Here is a 23,886-nt window from a genome sequence, read left to right on the forward strand (position 1 = left end):
CTGTACGAAATATTAATTCATTTGGTGAGAATTGAAGGGTTTTCAAAACCGTACAAAATGAGCAAACATCAAGTTTGAGGCAATTCACATGGGTAACATAACCCTCACAGACAGGATTCAAATGCTTGATGCACTAATTCCCAAACGCTAGTTGTGTTAATATTAGGCTACTTCTTTCTGCACAATGATTTGCCGACAGAATGTGCTTGGTTTTGCCACTCCCCTTTAATATGTATCGTGGATAGAGAAGCATTATGTGTGCAATCATAATAGGATAGGATATGCCGAGACAAAGATGGGCCATTCTTTCATCCATTGAATGCCAGAATCGTTGATTTTGTTGTGAAACCCAAGCCTCAAACTCAAAAACAGTGTGGCGCTAATCGAGTCGTGGGGTGGCATCCTCTATCTCCGTCCTCACTTTCCTGAAAAAGCAGCTCCTTCCTTATAGTCGGTGGAGATGAGACGAATAACGGGAATGGCAAGGGATGAAACTTTGATCGAAATGAAGAGCGCAATGGATTCCCAGATTGGAGGTAAAGAGCACATTCAGAGATTAGCCTACTTTGGTAATATACAAGGTAAACGTAGTAAACGTAGGCTATACCATAATCTTTGTTTTAATTGGCTATTAATACGTTTACTATAGCGCTTTCAGAAAATGCTAAAGGAAACACAACCAACCAAAGGTGAATGATGGGCTACTTCAATCAGTTTTGTGACTAGAACTACCACTGTCTATCATTTTGGTTCTGAATAATGTTTGGCTAATTACATGTGTCTGTGCCATATGCCACTGTGTTAGTGGGCTACCTGGATGAGAGGCACATACAATGTTTTTCCTAAAGATTCGCAAATGTAATGGAATTTACATGTTATTTATGACAGATTATGTTTCAGATAAAGTTTCATGTGTTTGTACAGTTGTACAAGTAAATGGAAAAGGTTTGAAAAATAGTTCTGAAATGACTGAAAATACATGAGATGACGTCATTCACATGCTGTCAGGTCTACTGGGAAAGAGATGGACAAACTTGAACTGTCAAGTGTTTCCAGATTTATATGACATTTGACCAATAATTAATTACAATATGAGTGAAATAGTTCTCCTTACAATTTTTTTTAAATTAAGTATGTTAAAAAACAACTTTTCTGTGTTGGAATGGTGTGGGTGTACCCCAACAACAGAATGGTGTGGGCATATACCGGTCCCCAAAAATATTTATGCTAGTAGACTGCTGATTGGCCAGCTAGAGGATGACATCATCCTCTATAAGGAAATAGCAAGCATTTTTGAAACGTCTGTTTGAGATACAAGTTTGAGTGTTTTTTCTTCCTATTTATGCTTTGGCCACATATGAGTCAGCAACAGTATTTGGGTATGAGTTATCAGAATATGAACATTTTAAAGTTAGATTTTTACTGGACAGTTACTTACATTTTTACATTTTAGTCATTTAGCAGACGCTCTTATCCAGAGCGTCTTACAGTTAGTTAGTGAGTGCATACATTTTTATACTTAAAGCCTATTTCAGAAGTCTGTAAAATGGCATGTATTTGGCAATTTCTTTGTTGATTTACACATCAGCATTGACCCCAAATAAATTCAATATTATTTCTAATGATGTAATTATAATAATCTCCAAGCAGGTTTGTGATAAAAAAATAATTGCGATTGCAAGATGGATGTCTAATTCATTGCAAGGTTGATCTGTTACATACAGTGCTAATGTATAGGCCTAGTAAAGCTGATGCAAGCGGCACTCTGCTTATCTATATCCCTCTATTGAGAACTTATTAGTCACTTATTAGTAACAACTTAGTAGTCACACACGCTTGAAACTGGCCATTGTTGTGTCCATGCCTGCCCTTTTAAACACCATCAACTGCCCCATAACTTCAGTATTGCTCTAGCCCCCTACATCTCCCCTTAATGTGCTCTTGTGCTCCTGTGTGAATAAGCTGTGTCCTATGTTCATGTTTTCCTTTAAATTTCATGGCGAAAAGGAAACAAGTTGTAGGTAGACATCTGCAATGGTGTGCTAACACAGACTTGCCCAATACATCACATGGGGTTGTCCTTAACTGTCTAATCATGGATTTGTAAAATATAACACAAATTGGATTGCTAATTGTGTTCAGTTATTCCCTAGTTTCATGATGTGTCAAAGGGCGTCAGTAAGCCTCTAGTCAATATCTATAACCTTTGCCATTTGTGGAGACACACTGTTCCAAGGTAATACTCACATAAACACACGCTAGAGACCAGATAGTTGTTAACATTGAGTGCATGAACACTTAAACACAATTATCTGCTGATAGTCGCTCTACCTTGAGGGCCCATCTAGACAGGGAATAGACTATGATGCTATGGACTGACTGAGCAGTCACTCACTGAAGACATCTGTAGGGAGGATTTGGAATGTTACAGTACTACTCTTTTTCCAATTGTGCTCAGTGACAAATAGACTTAAAGGTCACCACCCACTTTGGCGATGCACAATATATTACTAGATCACATTTGTTATACCAAAAATGTCAAATTTTGTCACAACTTGTGAGAATGTGGCAGTGTGCCTATACAGAGTAGCCCACAGAGATGACTTGGTCTCCAAGTACAGCCATCCACTGCACAATGTGTTAAGCTGTCATGGTAGCAAGGGTCCCTCGATGAAATGTTGCTGGTTGAGAGGTAGCTCAGAAAATGTAGAGCTGTTGTGGCTAATAAACAGATTTGAACAATCACAAATGTTCCTTTTGTTAAGAATACTTTGTAGGCTACAATTTATTATGTATGGCTTCACAGAAAGAAAGTACTTGAGCATTCATAATGTCGACAGTTAAAGTGGTTTCAATAATGCCGCAGTAATTATGGCTTTAAGATATTGTTTCATCCATCACTCCGCTGCTGGGAAATTAAGTGAGTTGGAGCAAGTTCACTGATGAATAGAAACAGTCAGGCTTCCCTCCAACCTCTCTCACACTGTTTACATCCCTCTTAGCATCTCACCACTATAGGGTGGCAGGTAGCCTAGTGGTTAAGAGCGTTGGGCCAGTAACTGAAAGGTTGCTGGTTTGAATCCCTGACTTGACTAGGTGAAAAATCTGTCGATATTCCCTTGAGCAAGGCACTTAACCCTAATTGCTCCTGTAAGTCGCTCGGGATAAGCGTCTGCTAAAATGTAAATGGCAACCATAAATGGAAGATTCCCCAAACAAACTCTGCTGCCCATTTTACTTATTTGGTATTACAGAAACCGGGCCAAGCGATGTGGTTCCACTATCTCTGAGCAATAGGCATTTCTGTTCCCACAATAACATTGATGCTTTTAATGTGAAGTGAGTTGACTGAGCAGGTTCATTTAAGGACAATCTGTCACTTGCCCTTTGGTGTTAAGGCTCCTTGTTAATAAAGGTCCACAGTATGGCTGACTGCACACCCTGGGTCTAGATAGTATGGAGTTCTGTGTTGATAGACTGCCCTTTCACACCAATGGCTTTGTGTTGGCTGTTATCAGGGAAAACCTTCTGGCGCAATAACAGAGGAAGATACATTTATATGTGTGTCTGTGTTGTGGATCACCATGTTGACAGTTTTATGTAGGGACTGAACGTGAATAGACTTCAGGTTCATCTGCATCTATAATACAGTTCTATTACATAATCATTTCTTTTGATAGTTATATTACCCACATGCTCACACTGGCTGCCTTGTTATGGCTCTTATGGCTCTATATCATTGAAATAGCCAAAATAGTTGTATTGAAAAGTTGCTATAAGGCACTGTAGTATTACCAAACACTAGGCCTGCTATTCTACAAACAACATCTCTCACTATCTCAGTAAAACCTCTATTCATTCACACTCAATGCTTTTAGGGATGAGACCTAAGCCTTTCATAGCATGTTGCCAATTCTGTATGCCTAATTGGTGGTCTTGATCAGGGGCAGTCAGGCACAAACTAGGCCTAAATAATAATAATTGCATTACAGCACTCACCCGTAATCATTGATGATCTAATAAGAAACTGTTATTAGACACCGCTTCCATTTAAGGTGCTTTATATCTGGCTAGGGACGGCAAGCCAGTGAATTCATCTTGGCTCACAGACTAGGGGGAGCCTCGGTGTTGCCATGGAAACTGACTCAGTAATTATATTTTCTGTTTGATATCTGAGTAATGTAGACTGTGGGCAGTGTCTGAATATCTGAATATAGGCGGCAGGGTTAACCCACTTCTCATTTCTGTTTCTGGATGTCTGGATTTGTCTCCTTTCACCTCCAATTGGTTATTATCCCTTCATTGATCTTCCACAATTACATTTCAATGGCCATGAGCAGATGAATATATCAGTCTTGAATAACATTGATCGATGCACTTGATCACAGTGGGCTTTGTGATTGTGTTGCTTTGTGGGTTTAGGAAGCTCTGTGCCAAAGCATTCCATGTTCTATCTGTGGGTTAACCTGGGCATCAAATCTGATTAGGCTAACAGGCAACAAGCTACGAAGAACAAAGAACAACAGTTTGTTTTCATGTACTCTGCCATATCCTCAGTGGTGATTATGCAATATGCAACAAGGCCAAAGGGTACAGATGAGGAAAATTAGGGGAAAGTTTCTGAAGGACAAAATCAGTAAAAGTCTAACATGTCTACTTTTCCTCCTTATGCAAGAATGCCTCATTCAAACAGTATAGTATTAGAAGGATGACATTTCATGTCTGTTTTAGAGAAGATAAAATATGAATTCTGCTATCTGCCCTGCCCATGATCCCTCGCTGGGAGGAGCACCGGGGTATTGGTCCACTCCACTGATCTAACTTTCTGGGTTTTGTCAAGGCACAGTTCCCTTCTGGGACTAGGGCTATTGTATCCTGGAGATAAGAAGGGAGATTTTGTTTGTTTCATGTGCAGAAAGTCATCAACAGACGATGTGAGAAAAGGGATTCAAAACAGCTTTCCAACTGGGCAAAAACTGGTTGAATCAAGGTTGTTTCCACGTAATTTCAACAACAAAAAATGTTATGTGATGACGCTGAATCAACTGATTTGGATTTGAAAAAAGTATTAAACATAAGGGAATTTAATATTTTTTTCACTCAATTTACGACCTAAATCCAAATGACATGGTGTTTTGTTGATTTCATGTTGAATTCACGTTAGTTGACAACTCAACCAAATGTAAATCAAAACTAGATGTTGAAATGACGTCTGTGCCCAGTGGGTTTCTACCTTTAGCACTGGGAGTATGGCCTCCCCCTAAACATAGACCCTATGCTGCTTAATTTAAAACATGCTAAATAAAATGTATTTAAAAATCCTAAAGTTAGCGTTTGGTGACCTTAGCAAGGGAAACAAAAGCAAAGCATGGATTGGTCTCTCTTCCTACAAGGTAAGGAAACCAATTTAATTTTGTAATTTCAGTGAACTATCCTGTATGTTGTCTTTCCCCTGAGGAGAGAGAAAATTGAACTTGGGGATGATGTCAATAGTTAGGCTATTGAAGCCATGAGTCATGTATGTTTGAGCCAGTCAAAAGAAACCAGTCTGATACATCCCGGTGCTATTTTTAGCTGGAGCTACAAAGATGATAAGAGTTTAGACATAATAGGTCACATCAGGCCATGGTAGCAACATAGTGACATTGTTGTGTATTCATTGTGTCTCCCACATCACTAACATCTTTCAACAATAGGATGTATGTTGCACAAGCCTCACATGCTGGCCTTCTAGATGATCCATCTGCTGTGTGTATGGCCATAAGACATTTGACTGGTTATCTTACCATGTTGGTCATGAGTGAATGAGAATGTTGTGAATGTCGGTGGCCTACAGTGTTTCCATGATCAACTAATCAGCTCTAGTTATGTGGGGGATGAATGGCATATAATGGCCATTGATTTCCATTTAGTACTTATTGACCTATGTACAGACATATTGGAATGCTTTAACCTTTAGGCTAGATATCCATCTAATTAAAAAGCTAGCTACAGGGTACAGCATCACTGTGCAGCATCACGATTCCTATTATAAACTGTATTTTTATCTATCATAAACTGTGAGAATCCCTGGCATAACATGAGATGAGATTGAAGCACTTTTATAGTTCGTCAGAGAACAATTTTTCCTTCATCAATAAGCTTTCTCTGGTAGAGCCAACTGTAATATGATGATGATGCTCAGAGCCCTGGGTCTGGACACCACCCTCTGCAACTGGATCCTGGACTTCCTGATGGGCAAACCACAGGCTGTGAGGATAGACAACAACACCTCCTCCGCACTGACTCTTAACACAGGGCCCCCCATGGGTGTCCTCGGCCCTGTGCTGTACTCCCTGTTCACCAATGACTGTGTGGCTTTGCACGACACCAACTCCATCATCAAGTTTGCTGACAACACCACGGTTGTAGGCCTGATAACCAACAACGATGAGTCATCCTATAGGGAGGAAGTAGGTGAACTGGCATTGTGATGCCAGGACAGAAACCTCTCCCTCAACATCAGCAAAACAAAGGAGTTGATTGTTGACTTCAGGAAGCAGAGGAGGGAACATGCCCTGATCCACATCAACAAGTCAGCAGTTTTGAGTTCCTTGGCGACCACATCACTGAGGACTTTACATGGACCAACAACACCACCACTCTTGTCAAGAGGGCATCTCTACTTCCTAAGGCAGCTGAAGAAATTTGGCATGCCACCCCGGGTCCTCTCCAAATATTATTGCTGCACCATCGAGAGCGTCCTGACCGGTTGCATTACGGCTTGGTACTGTCAGGAATTTCTCCGTCCACGACTGCAAGGCCCTTCAGATGGTGATGAAGACAGTCCAGCACATCAATGGAACCATGCTCTCACCCTTCCAGGACATCTACTCACAATGGTGCCTGAGGAAGGCCTGCAGCATCATCAAGGACCCCACACACCCCAGCCATGAGCTCCTCACCTCATTACCATTGGCCAGACGGTATTGGAGCATGAGGTCTGATACCAACAGGCTCAGTCAGTTTCTATCTAAAAGCCATCAGACTTCTGAACACTTGAACTGGACTGACCACCTGCACTGACTCTCCTCACCTTAGCACACATGCACTCACTCACTCACACACGCACACACACACACACACACACACACACACACAGATATACACTCATCCACACACGCGCGCACACACACACACATAAATTCATACTACACACACATCACAATTGCTGCTGATAAATTGTGCCTTCCTGTATTATACTTATGCTAAACATTTTATTATATTCTACTGAGCCATTTACTTTATGTTCATATTCTTATCTTTTATTATTTCTCATTGTTGTTGCATTGTCTAGAAGGAACCTGCAAGTAAGCATTTTGTTGGACGTTGTATTGTGGTCCTCTGTAGCTCAATTGGTAGAGCATGGCGCTTGTAACGCCAGGGTAGTGGGTTCGATCCCCGGGACGTAAAAATGTATGCACGCAAGACTGTAAGTCGCTTTGGATAAAAGCGTCTGCTAAATGGCATATTATTATTATTCCATGTGTATCCTGTACATACGACTAATACAACTTGAAACATTAATTACAGGGGAAGCCCAGTAGCTGAAACAGAAGAGGAGGAGGTTCATCAGAGGAAAGTAGCTACAGCTTACCATTTAAATCACTAACCAGATTGGCTTGGTCTGATGAAATACATCATTTACCAGGCTCTCTAAAGGTTTATCTGGCCGAAACAATAGACAATCAGGAGGGTACTGTGACTGTCACTGGAGAGTAGACAGGTGCTACCGGTGTGTAGCAGGTCCTCACCAGCATCCAGGTGACAGCTTCTTTATGGCACAAGTAAAACATGGAATAATGTATTCCTGTCCTCACACTGCCACTTTCTGTGATTGAACCAAACAGGGAACATATCAAACATATTTAACAGCTGGCCTGTTTCTTTGAGGCTAGCGTGTCTGTGTCAGTGGTGGGTGCAAAAACAGATAGTTTTTCTGCTACTCTAGATATTCTAATTCTAGAAGAATTTGTGTATCTGTGATATTATAAATCCATCTATCAATGTCGAGCAGCACTTTGATAAGCAGACTAACCCCTTTGTCCTGTCTGTCTCTCCTCTGAAGAAGATGGCCCTGCTGTGCTGACAGCATTCAGGATGATCCTATTAACAGGTACGGGCAGATGAAAGGCTTAATGTGACGCCTGTCTGTCTGTCCATCCTTTCATCCTCTCCTCTCCAAACCTCACCTCCTAGTCAGTGGCTGTGTCTGTGGCTGTGCCTCTCCTCTCCAAACCTCCCCTCCTAGTCAGTGGCTGTGTCTGTGGCTGTGTCTGTGGCTGTGTGTACTGTTGTTGGTTACTCTGGGGCGTGTGCTGTTTGCTCTCTGCTCAGCCTCCCTCCCTTCATGCCAGCGGCTGCAGAGCCAGGCTCCTCATAGCGCCAAACCCAGCCCTATGCTACTCTGCATCCCCTGGTCATGTGTGAGTAAGTGCCAAGGCCCTGGGTTTACCAGTGGATCGAGGAAATGACCTTTCAAATCCAATACGCTACATTTATTGAATTTACCTATACCATATTTAACATTTAAAATATATTTTTTCATGTGATGTTGTTGGGATAATTTCATCTGTGCATCTCACTGTGGATTATTTGATATTTCAGAAAGGTAAACATGAGCAGAAAGCTGCCACATCTCTCCCTTTATAAAGATCTAGGGCCAAGGCTTAAGGCCAACACTCCTAGCAGATGCTGAAAGAACACCTGCACTGAGTGCATAAACCTTTGTGCTTTTATCCAGCATCTAAGAAATAAAATAAACTAGGTGGTTCGAGCCCTGAATGCTGATTGGCTGAAAGCCGTGGTATATCAGACCGTATACCACAGGTATGAGTGACAAAACATTTATTTTTACTGCTCTAATTACGTTGGTAACTAGTTTATAATAGCAATAAGACACCTCGGGGGTTTGTGGTATATGGTCAATGTACCACAGCTAAGGGTTGTATCCAGGCACTCTGCTTTGCGTCATGCCTAAGAACAGCCCTTAGCTGTGGTATGTTGGCCATATACCACACCCCCTCGGGCCTTATTGCTTAAATGGATGTGCATGACAATGTGAGATATTCATCCCTCCAGACTGCCCACTGAAGGTACTGGTAGGTCAGCTACAGTAGGACGAGATGTTTTCTAGGACTTCACCAATGGGGTTATCGATGTCAGTTTAATTTAGACTGTGCTGGAGACTACAGATGTGTTTACAGTAAGTGGGTGTTCTGCAGACAGTAGGCCTAAGTGGGTGTTATTTAGATGTACAGCTTCACAAGTGGATCTCCTACTATCTGAATGTGTATCTAGTTCCAGGAGGTGGTACACTACATGACCAAAAGTATGTGGACACCTGCTCGTCGAACATCTCATTCCAAAATCATGAGCATTAATATGGAGTTGGTCCCCCCCTTTGGTGCTATAACAGCCTCCACTCTTCTGGGAAGGCTTTCCACTAGATGTTGGAACATTGCTGCAGGGACTTTCTTCCATTCAGCCACAAGAGCATTAGTGAGGTCGGGCACTGATGTTGGGCGATTAGGCCTGGCTCGCAGTTGGCGTTCCAATTCATCCCAAAGGTGTTCGATGGGGTGAGGTCAGGGCTCTGCAGGCCAGTAAAGTTCTTCCACACCGATCTCGACAAACCATTTCTGTATGGACCTCGCTTTGTGCACAGGGGCATTGTCATGCTGAAACAGGAAAGGGCCTTTCCCAAACTGCTGCCAAAAAGTTGGAAGCACAGAATCGTCTAGAATGTCATTGTATGCTGTAGCGTTAAGATTTCCCTTCACTGGAACTAAGAGGCCTAGCCCGAACCATGAAAAACAGCCCCACACCATTATTCCTCCTCCACCAAACTTTACAGTTGGCACTATGCTATGAGGCAGGCTGCGTTCTCCTGGCATCCGCCAAACCCAGATTAGTCCGTCGGACTGCCAGATGATGAAGCGTGATTCATCCCTCCAGAGAACTCGTTTCCACTGCTCCAGAGTCCAATGGCGGCGAGCTTTACACCACTCCAGTCGACGCTTGGCATTGCACATGGTGATCTTAGGCTTGTGTGCGGCTGCTCGGCCATTTCATTAAGCTCCCAACAAACAGTTACGTTGCTTCCAGAGGCAGTTTGGAACTCAGTAGTGAGTGTTGCAACTGAGGACAGACGATAATGCGCGCTTCAGCACTCGGCGGTCCCGTTCTGTGAGCTTGTGTGGCCTACCACTTCGCGGCTGAGCCGTTGTTGCTCCTAGACGTTTCCACTTCACAATAACAGCACTTACAGTTGACCAGGGTTGAGGTGGCGTCCTATGACGGTGCCACGTTGAAAGTCACTGAGCTCTTCAGTAAGGCCATTCTACTGCCAATGTTTGTCTATGGAGATTGTATGGCTGTGTGCTCCATTTTATACACTTTATACAACGGGTGTGGCTGAAATAGCCGAATCCACTAATTTGAAGGGGTGTCCACATACTTTTGTATGTATGAATATGTATATATATATGTGTATTTTTGTGTTAAACCATACTGTGGTAGTTTTATTTGACAATATGTGTTTCCCATTGTATTCATTTTTGAAAACATAGAAAAATGTGTGTTGCTTGGGTGCTGAGGTGTATGTGAACGTATGTATACTATGCGTATACTATACTGTTAATGTGTGTGTGTTTGTGTGTGCATGCATACCTGCGTGTGTGTGTTTCTGCATATGTGTGTATGTGCTGCTATCTGTAAACGTCTCATAAAAGTGGCCTTGTTCGTCTTTGGTAACACACTCCCTCTCTCTCTGTGTTTGCTCAGCTCTGGACTGATAATGACTGTGCTTCACTAGACAAAAGACAGTTAGCAGTACAATCCTCACAGCTTGGCACAGCTTCTGTGGAAAACCACTCTGCTAGTTTGACCTTCATAGGGGTTAGGGATGCTTGTGCTCAGACTCATCTGGCTGGCTGTCAGTCTCAACATCATTCCTAGCTCATGAGTTGTCTCTATAATTTACCTCTCAGCTGTACAGGGCGGCTCCCTCAAGCCTCTCATTGGCTTGCAAAGCACTCAGTCAAACCTCTTGTTCGTAAAAAAATATCCCCCTCATCCAATGAAAGAAAGGCTCAGGGCAGAAGGAGTCCTTCCTTAGTAAGCTAGATTGTGGCATGTCTGAGGGAACCACATGGCCTCTGACTGAGCTGCAGCCCCTCCCCCATCCCTCCTTGCACGTGGAGGCCTAACCTCCCCCACGGGAAGTGCTTGTTTCCCAGCATTCAGAAATAACCAGGCAGCAGGTAGCACTGCAACATGAGCACATTCCCTCTAGCAGTGTCTACCGGGCTGGGGGAGTATTCTGCTCTGCTGCTGGAATGCTGTGTGTTTCTGTCTGTGTGTGTCTAGATGGAAAGTGTGCTTTTGTGCTAGTTTTCATGGGTCTTTATAGGTATATGTGTTGAGTTCTTTCCCCTGGTTTTATCTCTGAGAGCTCTTGAGAGAGTGAGTGTCTTCATGCATATATCACCATGCTGTTGCCCTGAGGGCAGTCCATGTCAACACAGTGTTGTGTGGGGGTGTTCTGACATCTGACCACAACACAGTTCCACTGACTGACTAATGCTGTTTTCTTCACATCAGCAATCCCTGTCCTCAATATAGAACTATTACGTAATAGGAGGGAGAATGACTCGATCATCTGCAAAATCATTGGCAAATCTGTAGAAAAGGAATGTGGGTGGAAACAGAGTGATCGGTCATGGGATTTCAGGGGCTTCCAGTAGTGTATCTGATGACATTACAAAGTCATTTTAGTTAAATAACATAGCTTTATTTTTCTAGGATTAATTTAGCCAATTGTAGTGAAGCTATCATATATGACCACAGTGAACAGGTTTGACATTTTCATATCAATTGTATGTTGTGTCTCATTAAGACCTATTATGCTAATTGATGTGATGAGGCTGGAATAATTATGCTTCTGGACTAGTGAGGTAAAATATTTCAAAGACAAATAACCCATTGCTTTCTCTCTCTCAATTAAATGAGTGGATACACATTTCTGTACACATATTACTATGTCATTTGTACATTGTAAATAGTTTGCTGTTAAAGGGGCAATCCTTAGACCTATCCCTCTGGGCACAGACCTCAGTTCAACGTACATTTTTTATTTACATTTGGTTGAGTTGTCAACGAACGTGAATTCACCATGACATTGGATTTAGGTAAAAATTTGGGTGAAAAAAGACGGAATTCCCTTACGTTGATGACTTTTTACAAATCCAATCAGTTTTCCACGATGATTCAATGTCATCACATTTTTATATTTTATTGAAATGATGTGGAAACAACATTGATTCAACCAGTTTTTGCCCAGTGGGATAGATGCAAGGACTGACCTTCCAAGATATCAAAATTATAGTTTTAAGCATGTTTTGAGGCTAAACAGTGTTTGTTTACATTTACAATGTTTACAAACATTGGATTAAAACGAGTTTATATTTTGGGTTCTGATGGGGTTTGACAGTTAAACTAACCTCATCATGCATTTATAAGTTATGTTCTTCAAGAATCAATGGGCTCATATATATCATTATACTGTACTGTATATCCTAAGTCCAAAAATGGATGTAGCAACTGCAGATTGCCCCTTTAAACGAATCTCTGCTCCTGTTTATTTTCTCCGCACAGAGGAATATAATGGCCACAGTCATAATAACTCTATAGAGGACGGAGGGACACAGCTACCTGGACACATAGAGGTGAGTCCCATGACCCCATGTTGACCTGCCTGGACCCTGTCCTTTCCCTCAACATGAACATATCCCTGCCCTAGTTGACTTCCCAAGCTCTCTGTGCTGTAATGCAGCAGTGTTCTGCAATGCAACGGGCAAATTCATTGAAAGCAACAACAACAACAACACATCAGATTATTTACATGATAAAGGTTAACGCAATTCTGAAGGTATACTGGATTAGTAGATTCATTTTTGCACTTATGTGCGTATATGGCTGTACGAAATGTATGATTATGTGCTTGTTTTTAGTCTTCCTCCACATGCTTGATCAAACCTCATCCATGATCAATATTGTTGACCAATAGTGAGTGTGTATTGAAAAGAGGTTGTTTTGCATGCCTTTGTCTACCTTGCCTACATTGGAAACAACTGACCTCTTTATACTACTGTTCTCATTGTTCAGTCACAAGACCTCAGTGTCTCTCAGAGAGCTCCTCTCTTTATCAGATTAGTGCTCCCCAGGCAATAAGCACAAACTAAAATGCTACCTACAGAGAGAATATTAGTGTGTCTGTGTCGGTGTTCTCTATCCAGCAGGAATCTGTTGTTCAAGGACGAGGGAACTTGAACACTTTCTCCCTCACTCATATTCAAGCATGCTTTGACACATAAAGGTGGAAGGCCATACATTTCAAATTGTTCTAATATGCTTTCTCCAACTTAATTCTGTTGATGATCATGTGAATTGTATGCTGTATCCACACCCTGTTTCCTTCCTCCCTGTTTGTGGGTGTGGGGGCTGATAAACGAAAAGGGGAGGGGCTCTGTTTCTATTCCTGATCACAGTGTGTCCTCCAGAACCAGGATACTGCTTTATATAGGGATCCACCTATGCTTTGTCGCACACAAAGCTAATTGGACTGAAGTGCTTTTCCTCCTAGTCACACGGTGAAACAGACCCCACACAGGCAATCCTTCTTCACAAATTAAGTTCAAAAGATGATGTAAGACCTGGAATCGGTGAACATAATCTTAGCCGATTGGATCCAGGTCCAAGGCTGTGTCGATAAGGTTTTTCCCCCTGTGTCGTCCTGACTGCAGGGCATAGCACTGTACATACTTAGCTATACCCCTCAGGTGGAATAACACCAGGAGTAAACAAACCTAGTTGAGAAACAGCCTTTAACCCACTGTATATACAATCTCCTGAATTTCACAAGCATTTAACTTTTTGACAATGGTGCAGTTTCTCTATACTGAGACTTTCTCCTGCACATGCTTAATATGCTTATAAATCAACTGGAGAGTGGAGTGTTGAACTGAGGGTAGCTGCAACCCTGGCAAACTGGAGAGTGGAGTGTTGAACTGAGGGTAGCTGCAACCCTGGCAAACTGGAGAGTGGAGCGTTGAACTGAGGGTAGCTGCAACCCTGGCAAACTGGAGAGTGGAGCGTTGTGATTGAAGAGTATTGTCAGTGCCAGGTTTGGGGCTTGAATCAAGAAGTGGCTGTATACTGGTCTGGGATGATCTGAGAATATCAAGGATAGGTGTAACGTTATTATAAAAACCAGAAAGTTCATTTCAGGCCCTAGTGCAGTATGTACCTCTTTGCTTGCCATAGTTGAGGGCTAAGTTTAGTATAATGATAGACATGACTTTTTGCAAGTCACTGGAAGATGTCCAGGATCCACTGCCTCTTAACTCCTATTCAAGTTACATAAGACAAACCACACAAAGAGAGAAGGTCCACACTCATTACAAAAATAAATCTGTTTATTTCATTTTGGGCGTGTCCTAAACTATATACTAAACTACTACCATGTACTTTTAACGTGCTTTTAACGTACATCGTCACATTCAGTAAACAGATGTTCTCTGTTCATAGGAGGAGGAGAGAAATAGTCTGTGTGTTTTCTGACACTCTTCTCTGTCTGCCCTCCAGACTGACAGACTACAGCAGAACAAAGACACTGTGTTCTTCAGGGACGGGGTTCGCAGGATTGACTTCATACTGTCCTACCTAGATGACAAGGATGGAGAGAAGAAGCAGGTGGGCAGCATAGTGCACCATAATCAACACAGAGACAGAGAGCATTGTGTGGTTACAGAGAGACACATGACAGTTTATAAACACGGACATGACAGCACAGTGCATTAACCTTGGATTGGTCAGGCTTGCTTTGACCACATGACCAGCCTGAATCAGTGTATTAAGAGGAGAAGGTGGCTAATAGGAAGTGGTTGACAAGTTGCCAGTGGTTGAAACTTTGTTGTTGGGGAAATTGACAGAGAGGCAAAGATGTCATGCCACAGACAGACCATGGACAAACCAAGTTTCACTATTGCAAGGCTATGATGCCTGTGCCCTCTAGCTTCTGATTTTTGGACTTTGAGAATGCTGTGACTGGTGCCAGGCATTCTTTCAACAGAGCCTCTACAAGAACAGAATGGATCCTCCCCAGGATAAATGATGAGAGTGAATGGGGAAGTTAGAATACAAGGACGGATGGAAGGATAAAGTGATAGCAGCAATGATAGAAGGGGAGGGAGATACAAGGATAAATGCTTTTCAGCCATGGTCCTTGCTATTGCGTAAAGTGCATGTGTGTCTGTCTCTGTGTATTTGTACAGGAGAGGAGGAGGGAGTTTGAGGCCAACCTTAAGAAGGCTGGATTGGAGCTTGAGAATGAGGACAAATCGGTGAGTTACCCATCCGTAGCACGCTGGTGTCCTCTAGTGGGCATCATGCAGCAGCACATCACATTACTGCAAAGTGGGGAATATCTCAGCAGAGCTTTCTTAAAGGGGAATTCCACTCCACAGTCTTCTTTCCTCAGTGGTAGATGGGTGTCTAACATACACAAAACATTAGGAACACCTGCTCTTTCCATGACATAGACTAACCAGGTGAAATCCAGGTGAAAGCTACAATATAAGGAAGGTGTTCCTAATGTTTGGTGTACTCAGTGTATGTTTCTATATGTTTTCTTTTCAGCCTTTTAGGTGAAAATGAGTACTATATTCAAATGGAAAATTTAGAAAATTAGTACATTTACTCAATCTTTTAAACGATTCCTCTATTTTGTGCTTAAATATATGGTCAGTCAAATTGCCTCGCTCTGTCCTCTCTCTCAACTCATTCCTCTTAGGACTCAGATGATCTGAAAACGTACTTCCTGAAGATCCACGCCCCGTGGGAGGTGTTGGCCACCTACGCTGACGTGCTGAAGATCAAGGTTCCCTTTAAGGCCAGTGACATCCCCCACGGACAGGACGTTCCACTGGAGTGGCTCTCCCGACCGTTCCGCCTGCCAGAGAGCGTGATGCGCCCACAGCCTGACTACTTCACCTCTCCATTTGATAAGGACAAGATAGACTTCTTCCTCATCAACAACCGAGACACCTTCTTTCCCCCCTCCACACGCAACAGAATAGTGAGTACAGTATCTTAACACAGAATCCACAGAGACACACACACACACTGATCTGATGTCCCTTCCTGTCAGGTGTACTACATCCTGTCTCGCTGTCCGTACTATAAAGAGGACCGCAAGGAGAGAGACAAGAAAGGTATCAAGCGGTTGCTGAACAACGGGACCTACACCTCAGCCTTCCCACTTCATGATGTAAGAAACACGTGACGCCCTACCTACATCTGCACGTTTACATAAGGACAGTAGATTTAATGTGATGATGTCAGATTTGTTCTAAAACTAGAACTGATTATGCTCCTGTCTCCTATGCTGTCAGTGTCGATACTGGGAGAGGGACACAAATGACCAGTGTGAGAGCGAACGCTACCACCTCTATAAGAATTGGGCTAGGTTCCTCTGTTTCTACAAGGAGCAGCCCCTCAACCTCATCAGGTCAGACAACATCGGCTGGACATCGGTTACATTTCCCCCATGCATAGACGCAATGATCTACAGGGGGGGGGGGGCTTTAAACTTACTCTTCAAAGTTGTAATAGTAGAATGCACAAGGTGCAATTTCGAAATTGGATAGTGCATCATCAGTTCCTCTTGTCATGTTAGTCATTGCATACCTTAGAGAGCTATTTATAACTTGTCATAAATGTCCAGATCAACTAACCCATGTCAGCTAATGTTTTTTTATTTAGGTTTTTTAGCCCATAGATATTGTTGTAATAATTGTTGTTACTCAAATATCACATGAATACACATTACACATCGCAAAATGTATAGAATTGCAAGAAAATTAGCTTTAAAACTGCAAAATGTTCTTTGCACCCCATGACAAAATGTGTAGAATTGCAGGAAATAACCTGCAACATTCTCTCCACCAACAAGAGGGGTGTGAACAGTTTATGTCATGAACAGTGCTTGTGCCCATAGAAATAGACATGGCACATGTGCACACGCAGGGGGGACGCAGGATGTTCCCCAATGCTGGAAGGGGGGCCCCGAGTGAAACATGTTGGGAACCCCTGGTCTATAAGACCATGCAAATAATAAGTGTCCCTACTCCCTAATGTCAAATAAGTTGAATTAGCTCTGTATTATTAACAGGAAGTATTATGGGGAGAAGATTGGGATCTACTTTGCCTGGCTGGGCTTCTACACAGAGATGTTGTTCATTGCTGCGGTCATGGGCGTCATATGTTTTACCTACGGTGTGCTAAGCTACGATGACAATTTAACAAGGTTAGTACCACCAGGGGGCAGAAAGGTGCCTTATTTGAAAAATAGGAAAACACTTCATTTGCTGCGTTTAAACAGGCAGCCCAATTCTAATATTTTTCCCGATTATTGGCAGAAGATCTGATCTCATTGGTCAAAATACAAATTATTGGGCTGCCTGTTTAAACACAGCCTTTGAATCATGCCCAAGTGGGCTCTCATAGACACATACATACACACACACACACACACACACCTGATGGTGTGTATTCAATATAATAATAATTATTATGTAAAAAAATATACATCTTTGTTGTTGCACATCCAACAGTACACTAAATCACACAACTGTGTCAGTCTGTACAGGACATGTTTAATCACGTCATATCAAATGTATTAATGTTCTTTCTCACTTTCTATTCTTCCTCTTTATCTCTCCCACAGTAAGGAGATCTGTGACCCCAGCATTGGAGGGAGTATTGTGATGTGTCCGCTGTGTGATAAGAAGTGTAGTTACTGGAAGCTCAACTCCACGTGCCTCTCATCCTGGGTAAGGGAACATACACAGTTTATTCTGTCATAACGTAATCTTTCCTCAAATGGCTAATCATAACTCTTGATGATTAGCCATTACATCTAATTCTTGATGGCTCCTCACACTTAAAAAGAATGTCTGTGTAAATATTATGCATGACTAGCTTATTCTTATATTGTTTAAACCAGCCTGTCAATCAAAGCCAGTGAGATCTCCCATGCTGAGGGTGCAGTATGTCATCTTGCTGTGGCCAAAGCACAGCATGTCATTTTGTCTGGGTGGTTAGGAGCTCATCCTGTGCTGTGTTCCCTCTTCCAGCAATCCCATCTGTTTGATAACGAGGGGACCGTGTTCTTTGCTATGTTTATGGGGATCTGGGGTAAGTGTCTGTCCACTCTGTTGTTGCTCTATTTAACCTGTTGGAGAATTACAGTACATCCCCTGTGAGGGAGACAGACTGTTACTGTTAGAGTTTAATGACCCGCCAATTCCCTGTCGGTTCTGCAGTGACTCTGTTCCTGGAGTTCTGGAAGCGGCGGCAGGCCCAGTTGGAATATGAGTGGGACCTGGTGGATTTCGAGGAGGAGCAGCAGCAGCTCCAGATCCGCCCGGAGTTTGAGACCAGGTGCACTGACCAGAGACTCAACCGGATCACCCAGGTACGGGCTGACAACTTGTTAATACACACTACTTGTAATACTGTGAAAATTCTAAAGTATTCAATGTAAACTACTGACTGGGCTTTCTGTTCTTTGTTACTGTGCAGGAAATGGAGCCATACCTACCCCTCCCCAAAAAGTGTGGTCGCTTTTGCCTCTCCGGGGTTACTGTTCTGTTCTGGGTAAGCCAACATACTACACTAATTCTGTGTGTCTGCAAGCATTTGTTCGCCATTGTGCAGTATACTGTATGTGCATGTGGATTTTGTATTCTCCACAGATACTTCTGATTGTGGCCTGTATCACTGGGGTGATAGTCTACAGGCTGGCTGTGTATGCAGCCTTCGCCAGCATCATGAAGGACAGCCCCACTAAAAAGATCCATCTGGTGGGCTCTCTCATCACCCCGCAGCTTGCTACCTCTGTCACCGCCTCCTTTATCAACTTTGTCATCATTATGATCCTCAACTTCTTCTATGAGCGAGTGGCCATCTGGATCACTGATATGGGTGAGGAGGAGAAGATCGTTATCATGATGATTATCTCAGGAGGAGCAGGAAATGCAGGGAAATGGAACACAGTTGGCACATCAAGTTAAAGTGATGTTTACCCCAAGTCACATTTCCTACTCATTATTTTAAAAACATTTTCTCTCCTATAAATATTCACTGATACCTCAGAAATACGTTGCACCCATTAGTGTATGCCTCTGACCTCCTACTACTTGATTCAACAGAAATTCCCAAGACACATCTGGAGTATGAAAACAAGTTGACAATGAAGATGTTCCTCTTCCAGTTTGTCAACTACTATTCCTCATGTTTCTACGTGGCCTTCTTCAAGGGCAAATTTGTGGGTTACCCTGGCAACTACACTTACATGTTTGGCAAATACAGCAGGCTGAGGAACGAGGAGGTGAGCTTTTTCATACAGCATCTACAGCATATCAACACATCATTCTACTATATGAAACTCACTTTTGAAGAATGAACTACAGTATTTATGTTTTGATGTCAAACCTAACTGTTAAACACCCACTGCAACTTGTCCCAGTGTGACCCAGGAGGCTGTCTGATTGAGCTGACCACCCAGCTGGTGATCATCATGACAGGGAAGCAGCTGTGTGGGAACATCCAGGAGGCCTTACTGCCGTGAGTTACACTGACCTCTCACCAACTTCTGATAGACTGCGAAATGTACCTCGATCACCTTTCAGTTGCATATGTAATCCACCATGGGGTGTGAACCAGCTTGAACTTGTTAAAGATGTACGACATTCAGTATGTAAATTGTACACATGTGCCCTCCTCAGAGTTCAATTTTCTCTCGATCTATGTTGTATCCTGTCAGGCTGCTGAGGAACTGGTGGTGCAGCAGGAAGGCCCGGAAAAACCAGTACAGCCGCTGGGAGCAGGACCACGACCTGCAGAACTTCAGCCAGCTGGGCCTTTTCTATGAGTACCTGGAGATGGGTAAGAAGGTCCCTAACCCACTTCACTCTCTTCCCACATAGACAGGAGACTGTGTAGGGCTGTTCATCAACATGCTCTCTTTCTCTCTTTCCCTCCTACTCAATGCAGTAATCCAGTTTGGCTTCATCACTCTGTTTGTGGCCTCTTTCCCCCTGGCCCCCCTGCTGGCCCTCTGTAACAACATCCTGGAGGTCAGAGTGGACGCCTGGAAGTTCACCACCCAGTTCCGCCGGCCTGTGGCGGCCAAGGCCCACAACATCGGAGCCTGGCAGGAGATCCTCAATGTGGTGGCCATCTTGTCCGTTGTCACCAATGTGAGTAGGAGTAAAGCTGGTTGCATCATTGTTGTTATCAAGTGTTCAAATCTATGTCTTTATTGTTGAACAGGCCCATTTTATCATTCATATATACTGTATAATCAGAATACATAAATAAATAGTTAAATGTGTCTCTGATCCCATCTCATGCTCTCTCATCTCCCCAGGCATTCATCATGGCCTTTACTTCAGACATGATCCCCCGCCTGGTCTACCTGTATGCCTACCACCCTGGCTCTGAAGCCACCATGAGTGGCTACATCAACAGCAGCCTGTCAGTGTATGACATCTCCCAGATCCCTCTCCTCAGTACGCCCGAGGATGGGGCAATTCCTGCCTGGTTCAACAGCTCCTTCATCACCACCTGCAGGTGGGTAGAGACCGCAATGCCAGGCCACTCACATGCACATTTTATACACCCTTGAAGTCTTGACTATGGAGCTCTGATTGTATTCATCCAGATGTTTACCGAGGACTGCACAGGTCAATGCTTGGGGTTTAGCAGTATTGAATGTAGTTGCTGTGTCCTGACATTGGCCCTATATGTTGTCTCAGGTATCGTGACTACCGCTACCCTCCAGGCCACCAGAGGCAGTACTCCCAAACTATGCAGTTCTGGCACATCCTGGCAGCCAAACTGGCCTTCATCATTATCATGGAGGTAAGCCATCCAAAATATGTCTATCAAACACAGCACATCTCTCCCTTCTAAACCAGCAGGTGCTCTCTACATTACATCCAGTATGCTCCAGAGCCCAGTCTTTGCTATCACTGTCTTTCAACATGTTATCATCTGTACTTCATAAGGTGAGTGTGTGATAATGGTATGCTCTGTAAAAACCCTATTCCTTTCCCATCAGCACGTGGTGTTTGTGGTGAAGTTCTTTGTGGCCTGGCTGATCCCGGATGTGCCGTCCGAGGTGAAGGCTCGGATCAAACGGGAACGTTACCTCATCCAGGAATACCTGCACAGCTACGAGGTTGAGAAGCTCAAGATCCAGCTGAGTCAGAGTTTTATCATTGAACCCAAACCTGAGGTCTGCACTGCCACCGACAAACATGACGTGTTATCTGAGTGCCTGTAGGCCCCCAGTCAGTAACTCTCCTCCACTGATGGTAAACAGAAATACAGTAAATACAGTAAAGGGCTTCTGTCAGTGGGGCAATCCTATCAACTGTTTCTCTTTGTTTTGTTTTGTTGTTTGTTAATTTTCTAATGAGCAGCTAGCAGATTTCAACCTTTTCGCCTATATTAGGACTTGCATTGGAGGCAGGGACGGAATAATTTGATCGATGACCACATCTCGTCACCTTTTCTCAGCCTCCAATGCTGTTGCAATGCAATCTCCTATTGTTCAGCTTGATTCATGTGCTCTGTGGAATGATGTTTCTTGTAAGTGAATCAATCATTCACTGCCAGTGTTGATTGTGATAGGATATTATGGAATCCTACAAAAGTATGTGCCAACTTGTTAAGTGTTCAGTTAAATGCTATTGAGTATTGTATTTATTTAGAAAACCCTCTTAGGCCTCACTCCCCCCTATCTGAGATACCTACTGCAGCCCTCATCCTCCACATACAACACCCGTTCTGCCAGTCACATTCTGTTAAAGGTCCCCAAAGAACACACATCCCTGGGTCGCTCTTCTTTTCAGTTCGCTGCAGCTAGCGACTGGAACAAGCTGCAAAACACACTCAAAGTGGACAGTTTTATCTCCATACAAACATTGTATGTTCAACCAGCAACTATTAGGAAATAACACTGATCACATTTTTTCACGCTTTTCGAATGTTAGTTTCATCATCTGTTGTACAATTGTGATATAAACACAGGACAAACAGCATTTTGACAGTCTTTAAAAACAGTTTCTCCCAGCTGGGTAATGATAGATAGAGATGCTGTAATGGTCCAAGAGGGTAATGCAACCATACATCTACTGTATATATGTTGTGTCTGTTAGAGCTATTTCCAATGGATATAATCTACACTCAGTTTGAAATGTTTTGAGTGGCATATTAAGTCATACCAGACAAAATATTAGCCCTGTTTTTGGGGTCGCATTCCTCTTTCTTGTTTAGATTTATGGCGAGATATGCAACTGTATGTGTGATTTCTTCTGGGGTGGGACCAAAATGTGTTTTTGCCTGTGTTACTCGCACATGTATCTATCTGCTCTTTATGTTGACACTTATCAAACTCCTTGTAAGCAGGAAAATCAGATTCCTCAGCCCTGTTAGTCATTACTCACTTAAGTTAAGTTGCTCATTCCTATCAGCTTTTTCTGTCACACTCTGTGTCTGTATTCAGTAGCACAATGGGAGGCCTTCTCTTTTTAATTTGGTTTTAGCACAGAGCACTTATATGGGACTGATTTTATTTAGCAAATGAGTCTTTCAGACAGAAAACTCCACTACATTATCAGTGTTTTATGTCAATCATTCCAACATGTCTGGATGGTCTCATATTAAAAGGAAAGTTGACTTTAGATGACATGTTTCAAAGCAATTGTTATTCAACTTCAAAAGGGACTGCAGCTTATTGAATCGATTTCAAGTTACTGTAATGTGACTTGTGCAAACAGAGGTGTTAGCTATACAGTATATAGACTCAGAGTATGCATCAGAATCTCTTGTGTCCCATAGACATTCAAGGTAAGGAAACATACATAATTTAAGAACTTGGGTGAACTGTCCCCTTTACAGCAATCAATTCTCACTATTTTATCACAGCCTGTATACACATGAAGAATGTTGGGATATGTACAGTAGTTTTCACATTCATTTCAGTAAACAAACTTCACTTATTATTTAGATTGCTGTACAGATTACATTTGTAAAATATAGTTTACTCAATGTAAGATTAGGTCTTATAATGCAGTTAATTCTGTAATTTATTGATCAGATTTTATTTGTAGGCTTTTTCTAGGTTCATCTGTTTTGAGCTAATCTGTTTTGTAAATGTTAATAGCCTCTCATGCTGATGGTGGAAACTATACCCTTGGTATACCTTCAACTTCAAAGTCATATGCTAGATCTCTATCTCAGGCTTGTCAATATTCCAGTGCTTGACTAACACCACTCTCAGCCATACAGACAAAATCCCTTGGGAGACTCTTGACTCCTCATGTCCTTCTTGCATGCAGAGTGCAAGCCATAGTACATGACCAGTAGACCAATGCCTTAAATGTCTATGTTTACTTTTTGGGATGTTCTTCAAAAACAATAACTTTGTATTGTTCTATTCCAAATCATGTTTCACAACTCATATTCTTTAATATCATAGTCTGTGTTGTCTAAATATGTTGTGTCTTGCTTGTTTTGCATGAAAGGCCATTGACCTTTTAAACAACATTTTGATAATGTAATAAAATAAAATATTTCAGGATTTTAAATGTGTGCACTCTACAATTACTGTATAACTAAGCAATCTCAAATTCACATTTATTTACAGTTGTTCAAAAACATTGTCAAACAAACATGTATAGAATAGAATAATTCAGGCATGACAAAAGCAGCCTA

At 42.5% G+C, this 23,886-nt stretch overlaps 1 protein-coding gene across 1 annotated transcript; it reads left to right on the plus strand.

The window, feature by feature from the left end:
- The first annotated feature begins 290 nt into the window (after positions 1-290).
- Positions 291-23,600, plus strand: LOC311111722 (anoctamin-5-like). The gene is made up of 20 exons (XM_084154531.1): positions 291-536; positions 12,697-12,767; positions 14,686-14,793; positions 15,375-15,443; positions 15,893-16,177; positions 16,250-16,369; positions 16,494-16,609; positions 17,273-17,407; positions 17,828-17,933; positions 18,237-18,297; positions 18,426-18,577; positions 18,685-18,759; positions 18,858-19,086; positions 19,314-19,492; positions 19,631-19,728; positions 19,928-20,049; positions 20,158-20,363; positions 20,534-20,736; positions 20,922-21,027; positions 21,227-23,600. The coding sequence occupies exons 1-20, from the start codon at positions 461-463 to the stop codon at positions 21,449-21,451; spliced, it is 2,742 nt and encodes a 913-aa protein (XP_084010657.1). The 5' UTR covers positions 291-460; the 3' UTR covers positions 21,452-23,600.
- The last annotated feature ends 286 nt before the right edge of the window (positions 23,601-23,886 follow it).

Source organism: Coregonus lavaretus, assembly GCF_964263955.1.
Source record: "Coregonus lavaretus genome assembly, chromosome: 37".
NCBI lineage: Eukaryota > Metazoa > Chordata > Actinopteri > Salmoniformes > Salmonidae > Coregonus > Coregonus lavaretus.